Below are 12,525 nucleotides of genomic sequence, written 5' to 3'. Positions count from 1 at the left end.
CCACCTTATGCTACACCAATACTTCCCTCAAGTTAGGATGCCATAGACTCAACCACAATTACATGAGTAATAGGACACAATGACAATAAACCAGAAGAGTAAGGCTGAAAAGAAGAAATTTCAGGCACATTTATTGAGAAATATAAAGAGGGACAAGGGAGGGTAAGCCCAAGCTTTTTGGTAACTTTTATCAGCACACTACTGTAACTTGCTGAATCCTGGTGGCTGTTAACTACGCTGCTCACTGTGAACCTCTAACACTGACATAAAAAATGAGATATATAACCGACATCCTGGCACTCCTGGTGAAAAACCTCAGTGTTGACAGAAAGGTCACATCAGACTTGACAACTCTAGGGGAACAATGCACTCTATGTATTACACCTGCCATGGAAGTTAAGCTTTCCTTATAGAAAATGAAAGTCAAAGACACATGGTTTTTAAGCCAAACTCCACTCTCATACTGTACTTAATTTTGTCCTACTATTTTTTTCCCTTAACATCTCTATCTGTAAACAGAAAAATCTCAAGGCTAACCTGATTGAATTTGGCCAGTAAAAGTGAAAGTAAGGAAAAAAGTAGGAAGTCATCAAAAAGTGGGTTAGGGAATAAATCTTTGAAAGTATTCTCTCTACAGAAATGCTTTGAATTAGTAACTATTCAGATAATATAGAAAACAAACTAGTAATAGAAAAGCTACACGTTTTAGTAAAAACAGAGTAGTCTTTACCTTATCATTTAAAAGTGGTTTGATCTCTGTGAGTTGAACATCCTGAAGCTCATCCATGAGGACTGGTGACAGTAGAGGATTCTCAAGAATAAATCAGTAACTCTGCAACAGAAAAGAAAGACGAGAGGGAAAGGGTTTAATCTAAGAGCTCAAATAGTCACTCAAGCATTAGAGTTTAGTACATGCCATGCACTGTTCATGCTATAAAGGTACAAAAAACTAGTCAAAAGTGGCATCCCAGATTCTTGCCTCCTGGTATCTATACCCTGGCACCATGCCCCACTGAGATGTGGCAGGGACCTGTGGCTTGCTTTCAACCCACAGAACATGGACACAGTGATGGAATGTAAACAAGTACCTATGCATGATGACATCATATTCTATTTTAACATTTGTCTTGCTGAGAAATACACTTTGCTTTGAAGACACAAGCTGGCATGTTGGGAAAGAGTCATGTAAAAGAAACTGAGGGGGCCTCAGTCAAAGGTTAGTCCATCTCTCAGGAACTAAATGTTGCCAGCAACCACATAGGCCTGGAAGCAGATTCTTTGCCACTCAAACCTCAGATGAGAAACTAGCCCTGACCAGCACCCTTGTAGCTTTGTAGTGTATTCAGCCAACGCATGCCAGATCCCAACTACCAGAAACCATGAGATAGTAAATGTGTGTTGTTTTATACCACTAAGCTCATGTTAATTAACTAATAAACCGATGATTACTAAAATAGGCTTGCCTTTTGGAGTGTACATTTTAGGTGCTAAAGATGTGTGAATAAGAGAACATGATCAGAGCTACACTTCAGGAAGTAACAATTTGGAGGGTGGATTGAGAGGGGGACAACTGAAGGCTGTAGTTGTAGAAGAGACCTCACTGGTTATGGGAATGAAAAGGGAGGTGAACCAAGGATGAGCAAACTAGACACCCCTTAGATGATCACAAAGGTAGATGGGTAATAAGGTAAGCCAGGTTCCAAGATGGCCTCCAGGGAGTCTGTGACCCTTGATTCCTGATACTTGCCCTCAAGTATAAATCTCCCACCCAAATAAGTCAAGGATGACCAGTGTAACCAGTAGCATATGGCAGGACCAACAATATGTGACTTCTGAGGCTATGTCATAAAATAACTTCCAACAATTTCTGTAGACTTAAGCACTAACTCTTAATATAACCAGCACTGTTCTGTGTGGACAATCAAACAGTCTTGTGGAGAGATCCAAGTACCAACATGGCAATACCAACCTACCAGTCACGTGAGGGAGCCACCTTGCAAATGGATTCTCCAGGTCCAGTCAAGGTGTAGAGAGCCATAGTCTATAAGGCAACTGACTGCAGCTACAAGAGTGACCTTGAGCTGAACTATCTTACGAGGCATCCCCCACCAAATTCCTGATCCACAACAACCATGAAAGACAAGATATTAATTTGTTTTGGAGTACTTGTTACACAGCAATAGGATACAGAGGAGAATATAGGAAAATAGAGTATTAGGGTAAGAGGGAAGCTGGAGGTCAGGTAATGACCATAAATCCTTCTTCCTTCTACTATACAGAAAGCCATGAGGAGAGGATGCAAATACTAGCTATTGCAGACAGCAAGTGATACCCACCCAGACTTCAAAGCTCTGGGTTTCATTTCCTCTGACTTGACTCTAAATTCTTCAAAGTCAGGAAAAAATTTATTCAGTGAGTTAGGTAATTTAGACATTCAACAAGTATTTATTGAGTAACCACTATGTAAGGCATTATGGAAGATATAAAGAAGGCCCTTGTTTTCTAGGAGTTTACTAATGGGTAGAGATGACAGCCATTTATACAGCACAAATATGGTTCCAGGCACCCTATAAACTTGACTGAGCTACTGAATAACACACTTTTTAATTTTATACCAGTCACGTTCCAAAGGGGCAGATGAGGTTGCTTGAAACTTTTATCACAGATTTTAACCAGCACCTATAATTCTCTTGCATAGTCCCAGTTTGACCCAGTTAACTTTCAAAATAGGGCCCTCCCTGGTGGCGCAATGGATTAAAACACAGCACTATCCAGAACAGTCACTGCAGCATAAGTTCAATCACGGCCAGAGAAGTGACCATGTGAAATGGTGGGGCAAGATCTCTTTTGTCCCACCTGCTGCGCCCCTCAGCAGTGAATCTCAGTACACCCACCTGTTCTGTTCCCTATTCTGTCTTATCACCCCCCCACCCCTCTGGCCTATAACCCAGTTCTTATATACATAAATATGCATAAATAAATAAACCTTAAAAAAAAAAAAAGCATAGGCCTAACTAGGATCTACTTGTTGTGTGTTTATTAATTACCCTATAAACTTGGACTTCACTATTAACCAGTAATTTCAAATGGCAGGTTTTTTTCAAGATTTATTTATTCATACCAGAACTGGGGTACAGGCCAGCAGGGTGGGGAGTGACAGAAATCACCAGAGACAATGGAGAGCAAAATAGGCAGATTCACTGAAGTAACACTGCTGAGGGAGCAGTGGGCAAGATCTGCCAGGCCATGTGGGTCACTTCCATGCTACAGTGGCTGTGGATAGCTTCACAGTGCTGTGCACTAACCCATTGCGCCACCAGGGAGGGCCCTCAAATAACAGTTTTAAAATTCTTTTCCTACTATAAAAAGCAGTATGTGCTCACTTTACAAAGTGTGGAAATCACAGAACAACAAGACATTTTAATCATCGTTCTTCCCGTTAAAGACAACCACTGTTAACATTTTAGTCTATTTCTATTTTGTTGCTGGGTTTGATTTTTTTTCCCCATGTAAAATGGTGATTTCCTGAAATGGTTTCTCCAGCCCCCCTGCTTTATTCCCTATTTTAATTCATTCACTTGAAAGTAGGGCTCTTCAAGATGTTAATTATTCAAATATGACAGGGAGTTCTGTCAAGGAGCCAAAGGAAAGCCTGATGTGCCCTCAGGTCCAAAGTGACTGGCATTCACCTAGTGTTCCTAGCATTTTTAAAGATGAAGAAAAATGTGATGCTGTGCCAGGACAAACGCTTAAACGAGGGAACAAATTAAATGAGAAGGCTGTCCCTATCAGCTGGGACCAACGCAGACTCAATGTAGGACAATAAGCTGCCCCAGTGTGACTTAGCAGTTGGCAACAAGACATCAGATGTTCACCTTCCACATTATAGGGAGCCTAATGCATTCTTCAGGAGACTTAATTTTTGTCCAGTTCTCACTGTGCTGAGTCCTTGCCAATGGGCACTTCTATAACACCTATAAGAAAATGAGGGTCACATGGTGGAAAACTCCATCCCAAGATCGCTCAGACAGATTGACATTCTCCTGGGGAATCTAAAGCCTGCAATTCCCTCATCTGCACAAATGATGGAGCCAGATCTCATCTTGGTACTAAAGGCTATTAACATCTTTTAAAGACTGATAGGGATTTTATAAACTGCAGTGGATAATAAAATATTCATTCTCTCAGTTTTATGAGGTAGAGGGAGGACTAACAAGCAAGTAAAAATCAGCTATCCACAAACTGAGGAAATGAGCCTCGTACAAAGGGCTAAAAAGGGCAAAGTATAATCCCCACCCTGCCAGGAATTGTAATCTAAGCACTTTATTGTTTATCCCTCATAATAATTCCATCAAATCTTCATTCTTTATTTTATAAGATGAAAAATTTGGGCTTAGAGAAGTTAAGTGAGTTTTCTAATCTCCTACACCCAACTAATTAAGACAAAGATTTAAAAACTTTTGTTTTTCCCACTATACTACAATGACTACACCAGCTCACATCTACTGACTGTAGGATACTGGGGAAGTTCTTCCCTCTCTACTCATGCTATGGAACCGTCCTGAAGTAAAGATAATAGAAGTCTAAAGACAACCCTATCCTACCACTGACTTGAACACCTTAGAATGAAAATGTGAGTCATCACGCCTCACCATGTCAGAAGTTAGCTGAGGGCATGGAAGATGTGGAATAAACAGGAAGAGGAAAAATGAAATTCCAGCTATTACTTAATAACCTGTTTCAGTAATAAGGGCTATTTCTTGCTTGTTAGAACAGGGTGTCTAAAACTTTAGTGTATAGACTATTACTTGGAGAGCCTTATTTAGGGCCTTAGACACAATTAGTTTTAAGTGATGATGGTCCAACAACATGTGACCTTATTAGCTGAGGAGGCCTAGAGATCACAAATTAAGGTGAAAAATTAAAAGGCTTTAATTCCTAGGTGGCACAAGTGGTTAAGTCTCAGCATTGTGAAGCTATAGGCAGCCACTGCAGCACAAGTTAGATCCCAGCCAAGGAGATGACCCACATGGTGCAGCAGACCTCTCCTGTCCCACCTGCTCCTCCCCTCAGCAGTGTATGTCATTCAATCTATTCTGCTCCCCACCCTGTCTCTGGTAAATCCTCTCACATCTTTGGCCCACACCCCAGCTCCTATATGCATAAATAAATACAACCTTTAAAAAAAAAAAAGAAAAAAAGCTAAAGGGCTTGATTAATACCAAGAATACTGAGTAGGGATAAGGAAGATGGGGTAGAGACTCAGTTTAATATCATCCTTCCTTATTCCAACATGGATTTCAGCAAGAGAGCCAGTATTTATAAAGAGTTAACAGGCCAGATTAGTTAAAAGAGGGAGTAACTGGAATGAGAACTATTTAGTAGTTTATGGCAGAAATATAGTTAAAAGATGCTGGAAATATAGGAATAAAGAAAAAAGGAGATCTGGGGCTATTAAAGTTGGTAAAAATAGTATGCAGTCAGAGAAGACTAGATTTTGCTAAGGTTTCTAGTGAGAGCAATAAAAGAATGACAAACAGATATGGGGAGCTGAGAAGCAGTAACAGAAAAAATGGTTAAAAAAAAGTCAATTTTGAATCAAAGCTGCAATTTGGGCATCTAAGACACTCAAGTACAGGCAGGACAGAGAAAAATCTCTAGGCACTAACTAAACCAGCGGTAAGGAGCTGCTGCATGACCTGGAGCATCTGAAGGACAACTCAGTGATGGGAAAGAAAGCAGAACCCACAAGAGGCAGAGGAAAAAATGCTCATAGAAGCAAGAGGAAAAGCTAAAATACAATGTCAGAGAAGTCAAGAGAGAAATTTCCAGGGCAGAGGAGGAAAACGGCAGCTAGTTCAAGCAGGAGCAGGAGGCTAGGGCTAAGAAAGGGCCATTATTTTTTCACAGTGGAAGTTAAAGATATTAACATCTAGAAAAAAACAAGGGTCATTTCTCCAAGCTAAAAACCCTACACTATATAGCTTCCATTTTAGAACAGAGACCTCTGAGTTGAAGTGCAAGCTAAAATGTTAAGGTGACCAGGAGAAATACCAATGTTCTTTGATACTCAGAGTCAACACTGACAAAGCCTTTAAAGATTGTCAAGGCTACTAACTTTTCATTTTTGCACCAAGAATTATGGCTGCTAGAGGGGGCAGAAGGGAGGAGGTGGGAACAAAAGGGAGAGGGGGCCCAATGATCTAAGGCCCAATGATCTACTATGGTGCTTTGATGGTGAGGCTGCTATGTAACAACATACAATCTCCAGAGGTATGAACCTATTTCCCTGAATCACAAATACAGATTTGTAAATCAATGTTATCTCAATAAAGAAAAAAAGTCATAAAAAGATTCTGCATCAAAACTCAGAAATAGAAAAAAATAATAATAAAGGTCTCTGGTTGAAGTGAGGGAAAGACCATGAAGGCTCTTCAGAGTTACCTTTGGTTCACCTAGAAAAGTGGATAGCCAGATTCTTCCAGTAATAGAAAGAGCACAAAAGCACATCTAGTGGACTCTAAACATAGATGGGCCCTACCTAGCTGAGTGGCACTAAGCAAACCATATTCCTTTGCTGGGCCTCAGTTCCCCATTGGTCAAGGGGAGGGGGTAGGGCAGGATGACCATTTTGGTTCCTGATATTCAATGATCCAGAAGTTCCCTGTAAATGAATTACTTTATATTCTTTCCAGGTTGAGCTCTCCCATCACAGCCTTTTATTACAATTCTAAGAGGTTAGTAGTTATTCTGATGAGGTTCAATTAGCTGAAGGTCACTCAGCACAACAGTAGGAGGGTCCACCTGGCCTGATCCCAGGGACTTTAGGGTTTTAGGCTTTTAGCTCAGCCTGCACCATCCAATTTAGTCAGATAAAGTCACTGAGATTTCCTGTGCTTAAAAATATTGCTTTGTTATTTTTAAAAGGTAATAAGGGACTATGTAGTATTGGTAGTTAACCAATTTTTAGTTAGTTAACAAAACATTAACATTTAGTAGTTAATACCAAAGTACAAGCTGTCTTATTTTGTAGCTGTGTCCACAACCAAGTTAATTTCTTTGGCCTTCATCAGGCTTCGCCAGGATGTACCGATCACTAGTTTGTATTCTAGAAGCAGAGTCTATTGGTTTGGGCAAGACTGCAACTAGACAACAAAACCAGACGGAAGGCAGCAAAGGAGGCAAACTGAGGAGAGTGAGTTGGAAGGGGTCAGCTGCAGTGGTGCTAATGCAGTTATGGCTGAAAAACTGCAGGAAGTCAACAAGGTGGGCTCTGAAGGTAGATGGTGATGCTCCTACAGCAAGCTCTCTCACTTGCACTCTTTTCACCTGTAAATCACAGGTTGAATGAGAAATTTTTTTGGTTGTTGTTGAAAGACTTTATTTATTTATGCATACAAAACTGGGGTACAGGCCAGAGGTGCAGGAACAGTGAGAAGATTCACCAGAGACAGAGTGGGGAGCAGAACAGGCAGATTGACAAAATACACTGCTGAGAGGAGCAGCGGGCGAGACAGGAGAGGTCTGCTGCACTATGTGGGTGCAGGGATTGAACTTGTGCTGAAGTGGCTGTTGCTAGCTTCATAATGCTGTACTTTAACCCCATGGGCCACCAGGGAGGGCCTGCACGAGTAATTACTCTAGCACTTTACAATTTAGAAGGCACCTTTAGATCTAACAACTCATTGGATTATCACATTGGCACAGTGAAGTAAAACAGAAGCACTGGCACTGTGTCCATTACAGAGATGAGGAAAGCTAGGGCTTAAAAAGGTGAAATGTGGGCCCTCCCTGGTGGTACAGCAGGTTAAAGCACAGCACTATGAAGCTAGCCATAGCTACCTTAGCAGGAGTTCGATCCCAGCCCTGGGAGGTGATCCACATACCGCCCCCCCTCCCACAGTTCTCTCCTGTCTCACCCACTGCTCCACTCAGCAGTGTACTTTACTTTGTCAATCTGCCTGTTCTGCCCCCAACTGTGTCTCTGATGAATTTTCTTGCGGACCCTGCACCTCTGGCCTGTACCCCTGTCCTGTATGCATAAACAAGTAAATCTTTAAAAAAAATGGTGAAAAGGATTGACAAAAGCAATTACATGACTAATAAATTCAATGGGTCCTCCCTTGTGGCCTAAGCACAGCATTAAGAAGCTTAAGTCACTTCTGCAAGAGTTCGATCCCCGCCTGCCCTGGAGGATCCCCGATCCCCACATGGCATGGCAGACCTCTTCTGACCCGCCTACTGCTCCCCTCAGCAGCGTACTTCGTTGATCTGCCTGTTCTGCACCCTACGCTGTCTCTGGTGAATCCTCTCACCCTCTGCATCTCTGGCCTGTACCCCAGTTCTTTACGAATAAATAAATAACTTTTAAAACAAACAAATAAGTAAATTCAACAACTGGAAATACAATTTTCGTCTGACTCTCAAATGTTTATGCCATGTCTTTATCACACTGCTTCCCAAGATCTCATAGACAAAAACATGTAGGGGTGGAAATAAGAGAAACCTGGCAGAGTCCCTCAGTCATCCACCCCACACTGAGGACCTCTTTATCTCTGGTCCTAAAATACACCAAGTGACTAGGATCAGGCCACAGGCTGTCGGATTAAACACTAATATGAAGTTAATAGCAAGACAGTGCCAATTTGGGACTAAAGTTTGCCTTCATCCATTAAGTAGGGGGGTTTATGTCTATAACAAATCACCAACAGTTCCAAGAAGCACATACACTAGATAAACTTTTAGACCATTTCTCAACCTCAGCAGCACTGACATTTGGACCAGACAATTCTCTGTTGTGAGGAACTATCTTGTGCATTGTAGAATGTTCAGCTGCCACCCTGGCTTCTACCCACTTGATGTCAGCAGCATCCCCGCTCCTCCAACACTTGTGAAAATAAAACATGTATGCAGATATCGCCAAATGTTCTCTGGGGGTCAAAACTGCCACAATTCGAGAAACACTGCTCAAAGGGTTATAGAGGCTAAGGACAAAAATCAGTTAATACAAATTGTAGGTGGTGAGAAAAGTTTCACAAAAGAGGTAATATTTGAAATGGACCTTGATGGATAAATAAAATTCCTTTAAGTGAGGATAAGAGAACAATAAAAGAAAGCATGCCCAAAGGGAGGACCTCTTAAAAGTCAGGAGATGAGAAAGCACATGTCTGTTGGAAAAAGTTGCAGCTTGGCAACAGGGAAAGGCTCCCATTGGAAACAGGAGATAAGATTAAAAAATGTGGACTGGAGGGCCCTCCCTGGTGGTGCAGCGGGTTAAAGCACGGCACTGAGAATCTAAAGCCGCTTCCGCATGAGTTCGATTCCCGCCTGCGCCAGAGGTGACCACATGGCGTGGCAGACCTCTCCTGACCCGCCCACTGCTACCCTCAGCAGTGTATTTCGTTGATCTGCCTGTTCTGCTCTCCACTCTGTCTCTGGTGAAGCCTCTCACCGCCCCTGAGCCTCTGGCCTGTACCCCAGTTCTGTATGCACAAATAAATAAATCTTTAAAAAAAAAAAATGTGGACTGGAGTCTGGTTATAGATAGCTGTTCATCAATTAATATTTACAAGACACACACACACAATGAGAAGGGCAACAAGACATCACACAAATGTTTAAAAGTATACAAGTCAAATAAGTGGTATTTCCATCTGCCCCACCTCCCCAAGACAGAATGTTGCTTGAGTCTCATGTCTTTGCAACTAGTGTTCATGACATTTAGTCATAGCTAAATCAAGCTCAGAACCAGTATGAAGATAGGAGGAATAAGTAAGGAAGGGATGGTGAGGCATTTTCCAAAGGAGATAAAAAGATGGGTCTTGAGTGGGTTTGTTTTGAACAGCTGGGAGGTAGAAGAGCACATTTTAGGTGAGCACATTCAGGCCAGGAAAAGAAAGAAATGTACACATTATTCTCAGAGTCACAAGATCAACGTATCAGGAAAAGTCAGGGCTGAGCTGAACAGAGCATATAAATCACCTTTTACTGGGTGCCGTACCTGGAGGGTTCCTGAGGAGCAGAATGACAAAGTTGCCTAAAACCTGATAATCTTGTTCAGTAATAATCTTAGCTACACTTTAGAAAGATGTGAGAATCTTTGAAGAACGTCAGCACTAAAAAGGTACAATTTAATTGGATTAGAGCGGGGTTGGGTATTATTTTTAAAGCTCCATAGTTGATTCTTACATGCAGGGAAAGGTGAAAACCACTGGTCTACAGGTAAGCCCTCATCCTCAGATAAGAAAAAGAGGCCTGGAAATTCAAGTGATTTGCTTAAATTGACACAGCCAACTGGGTGTAGGGCTGGAACTGGCATTTGGACTCCCACTGCAGGATCGGAAAGATAGCACAGAGTACTGGGCTAAATTCCATACTTCAGTCTATAAGAAGCACAATTATCTGATGACTTGGCTCTTAAATTTTGCCAGGGTTAAAGCCTGAATTAATCTAATCATAAAACTATTGACTTCAACATCCCTTCAAGTGTCTAGGGTAATGGATGTTGTTTCATTGCTGTCTCCTGGGGGCCCTTAGGAAAGGAAAGATTCTCAGGAGACTCCCCAGAAAGTTGGATAAACAAGCCAAACCACCCAGCATCATAGAATAAGCAATGGCTTTTTCAACAATACAGCATTCTGATCTTTTTCACCGCATAAAGGAAAGTCTGGGTTCCTCTTCACCACAATAAATACTCTTAAGAGATACAATTCCATAAGCAAAGTGGGGAGGGGTCAGAGGTAGCTTCTGAAGCAATGTATTTTAAGAGATCATCATTTTAACAAGCAACACAACTACTGGTCCTCAGCCTGGCTAAGGGTGAGGGTAGGGAGGTGGGAGACATACACTCTGTTTTTCAGAAAGGAAAAGGGCATCACCCTTTACAACAGACTCAACTTACATTATGTCACACTGCGGGATTCTCCCAGCTGATAGTAAATTGGGGGTTTGCAGAGGCTTCAAGCTGGGACTATGTCTACCCTATTCAGTATCTTCATTCCAGGGTTAATTAATGGGTACAGGTAATTAGAACAAAGCAATAAAATATTCATCTAGGGGACTTCTTGTTAATCCCAGACTCCCATCAATCAGCCAACACACTAGTATGGGGAACAAGTTAAAGTAACTCTAGAAGCAGAAACTATACCCACAATCTCTACTCTAGAAGGATGCAGCTCAGGGTACCAGGAAAGATAGTGCTGGCAAGGCCCTGGTGCATGCTCCTGGGACCATCTTAAAGTTCCCACCAGCTGTAAGGCAGAATCAATGGAAACAAATGAAAACATTTTGTTCTTTAAAACAGCCTGGATGAAGTAATGAACAAGTGAAAGCCCCAAGAAGCAGTGCTTTAATTAACAGCCCAATTTACCGAGCACTTACTCTATGCCAGACACCATGATAAGCATTTTATCCATTATTCATTCTGTCTCCCAAAAAATTTATAGGACATGTACTGTAATCCTCCCTGTTAGGGGAGAGTAACTGAGGGTCCTTGATGTCATACTTGAAAAGAATTTCAGCAGCACCAAGGAGAGGCAGTGGGCTCTTGGAAAATGAAAGCACTGCCCTGAGGCTCTAGAGCAGCAGGATTCTCCATTCTACAAATGAAGAAAGTTAAGCCTGGAAAGATTTTGTAATATGACAAAGGTCACAAAATTAGCCAAAGAGAGGTAGGATTGAGCCTGAACATCTGTATCATGAGTTTGGGCAGGACTCTATAAATAACTTTACCCACTTAATGCCAACTAGTCATTAATTTTTCTTCTTTCTCAGGTTTGACTCCTGGAGTTTACCAGGATTTCATTGGCCAAAGACTCTGAAAACTGAAAAGTACCATCCAAAGTTTAATTATTATCCTCATTATTACTTTAATCAACAGAAGAAACCTGTACCCACCAGGGAGTATTTGGAAAGCAATCTACCCTTGGTAATGTCTAATCACCCAAAGTTACACAATTTAGTCAACACTTTGGATAAAACTAAATCCTGACACAAACATTTAAAAAGCAACATCTTCAACAGTGAAGAATGGTAGGATGGGCCCTGTCCCCTAAAGCTTTCTCCATTGCAAAGATAAAAACACAATAACCTGATTTCTCTCTTCTCTCTGCCAAATATTATGGTGTTGCATAAAATGGCTCTAAATCTCACCATTTTAAAATGCATTCAGCTTTTAAATTTGAAAATTCAGGCTTAAAAATGTAAGTTTAACCACTGTAAAAACAAATCTGTCATTTTAAATAAACAATATTGTCTGTTCTGAAAACAAATGGTATTTCTGAAAAGATTACTATATGACAATTACTAATTAAAGAAAAAGCTTACTTTTAATATGATCATTGGAAATGGCAAGTCACTCATACTGTTTTGAGGATCTACATACAATTTTCCTTATCATTATTTATTCAGTTATTATGTCATTATACAGTTTCCAAAACATAATGGCTATTATCTCCAAACCTTAAATAGAATTATCTTTAAACAGATATTGCAAAACTTATGATAACAACAAAATCTTGAAATAGT

General features: G+C 41.0%; 1 protein-coding gene across 4 annotated transcripts in view; it reads right to left on the bottom strand.

Annotated features, from left to right (window-relative positions):
• NDRG3 (NDRG family member 3) overlaps nt 1–12,525 on the bottom strand; it is a 58,045-nt gene that overhangs the window by 40,402 nt on the left and 5,118 nt on the right. For all 4 annotated transcript variants that reach the window (XM_012728436.1, XM_004687212.2, XM_012728437.1 and 1 more), the window contains exon 2: nt 731–832. In XM_012728436.1, the coding sequence (XP_012583890.1) occupies nt 731–787 (57 nt within the window). In that variant the 5' untranslated portion in view covers nt 788–832. The remainder of the gene's footprint in view (nt 1–730; nt 833–12,525) is intronic.

Source organism: Condylura cristata, unplaced genomic scaffold (assembly GCF_000260355.1).
Source record: "Condylura cristata isolate star-nosed mole 26May11 unplaced genomic scaffold, ConCri1.0 scaffold00022, whole genome shotgun sequence".
Lineage (NCBI taxonomy): Eukaryota > Metazoa > Chordata > Mammalia > Eulipotyphla > Talpidae > Condylura > Condylura cristata.
Note: the sequence above shows the minus strand (reverse complement) of the source record. Positions and strands in the feature narration are given on the sequence as shown.